The sequence below is a fragment of the Condylura cristata genome, unplaced genomic scaffold, assembly GCF_000260355.1.
Source record: "Condylura cristata isolate star-nosed mole 26May11 unplaced genomic scaffold, ConCri1.0 scaffold00029, whole genome shotgun sequence".
In the NCBI taxonomy this organism is placed as follows: Eukaryota; Metazoa; Chordata; class Mammalia; order Eulipotyphla; family Talpidae; genus Condylura; species Condylura cristata.
In genome coordinates this window covers 20706665-20708499 of record NW_004567130.1, presented here as the reverse complement: position 1 = coordinate 20708499, position 1835 = coordinate 20706665, and the positions used below count along the sequence as shown (strand labels likewise).

The 1835-nt window shown below is 65.7% G+C and overlaps 1 protein-coding gene across 1 annotated transcript in view; it reads right to left on the bottom strand.

Annotated features, from left to right (window-relative positions):
* Nucleotides 1-1835, bottom strand: part of LOC101626042 (sodium/glucose cotransporter 1-like) — a 26677-nt gene that overhangs the window by 3148 nt on the left and 21694 nt on the right. Inside the window, exon 7 of the mRNA XM_012730862.1 lies at nt 1125-1343. Coding sequence (XP_012586316.1) covers nt 1125-1343 — 219 coding nt within the window. The remainder of the gene's footprint in view (nt 1-1124; nt 1344-1835) is intronic.

Below are 1835 nucleotides of genomic sequence, written 5' to 3'. Positions count from 1 at the left end.
GTCGGCTTCGTAGTGCCGCGCCCAGTCAGCTCATTCTAACGCTCACATGATTCTCACCTCTTGGACTAAAATGTTGAAACTCACATTCTGTGGCCGACAGAGACTGGGCGGAACCTTAGCCCCCTTCTGATGGGGCCCCACATACGCAGACTCGGCCTCTGGGCGTTGGGGAGCCGGCTGGGCGAGGTGGGCCCCTGCTGGGCTCTGCCCCGGCCTCCGCCCCCCAGACACGAGCCGCCTCTTTGTCTCTTCCCGCTGGCAACTGTGCTGCGTCCTCCAGAGCACCTGGCTGGGGGTGCCGAGGGGCCAGCAAGTGCCAGGGAGGGGCTGAGCCAAGACCCGACAGCAGGGGACAGCGGGAAAGGACACGGCCATGCACGCCTCGTAAGCGAGACCCAGCCGCAGCAGTCCGGAGCAGGGACGCCCCTGGGCATGCAGGGCGCCCTGGCCGTCGCCCCCTGCAGCGGGGCCGCGAGAGGAAAGAGTCAGACAGACCGCGCCGAGCGGGAGGCGTGGCCAGAGGTGGCCCCAGGCCCAAGAGGGGGTCCCAAGCTTTTCTGCACCCAGACCTCAGGCACAAGTGCTGAACCCTAAACTTCAGACAGCCTGCTGCTTTCTGGCTCCGTGACATCCCTGGCCTTGCTGAAGTAGGGGGAAGCCAGGCTGGGGCCCAGAGCTGCCCGCTGACCAGCCTCGGCGCCTTGGGCAACACCCCGCCTGGGCGGACGGCCACTCCTGTGAGGCGGCCAGCGGCTGGCATGCGGAGCGCCACACACACCCAGCCTGGAGCCGGCCGCAGGCGCCGCCAGAGCCACCGTCCCCTCCTGCCGCTGGCTTGGCCCCTCTGGGTGGGCGGCAGCGGCCAGGACCGCCCCCGTGGCATCAGCTCACACCGGAGCTAGTGGACTTAGCGGCTTCAAATCCAAGCTTCACATTCTAAGTGGCAGATGGCTGAAAGGCTCTTCGGGTGAACTCTGTTTCTGAGCAGGGTCTTTTCTGCGCTGTTGGCCCGTGTCTCAGCCACCCTCACCCCCGTGACCCCAACCCCTGACCCGCGGCACTCTGACCCCAGAGCTGAGGAGCCAAGTGACCCCTCGCTGGCACCCCATCCCGGCCGCGCTTACGTGCTGGTCGGGAACCGGCTTTGTGCACGAGGAGATTCCCAGCATGAGGAGCAGGGAGACGGCGAACAGCACCATGACCACGTAGAGATAGTTCAGGTCGCAGACGGGCCCCGGGCACGCGCTCCTGCTCCCCGTGCAGCTCTGTGGCCTGTAGACGAACCTGAGCGCCATCACACAGAGGCCGATCACGAGGCCGCCCAGCAGCCCCCAGAAGGCGCCCTGCGGAGAAGGCGCCCGGGAGTCGGCTGGGCTGAAGCCGGGCGGCGCAGCGGAACGAGCCGCTTCAGCCTCGCTTCCCCGACTAAGGGGCCTCGCGACTCAGCGCGGCTGGAGGGAGCCAGCTGCGTCTCAGCTAAATGAAAACCTCCCGGAACACCATCAAAGTCTTGTCGCTGAAGTGGCCAAACCATGAACTGGGTCTTGGAAAAGACGGTCGTCACTCCAGGGGAGGAGACCGTGGCTGCCCTCTGCAGCGGGTGGAACGTCTCTGAGCGTGACACACCCGTGCACAGAAGCTGCTTTTCCAGGGGCAGACAAGCGGGAGCTCAGCATACGGAACTGGGGTGCAGGCCCGAGGACCTGGGGTGAGAGGAGACACCAGAGACAGTGCGGAGCAGAATAGGCCGATGGACTGAAATGCATATGGAACTGGGGTGCAGGCCTGAGGAGCTGGGGGTGAGCGGAGTCACAGGAGACAGAGTGGGAAGCAGA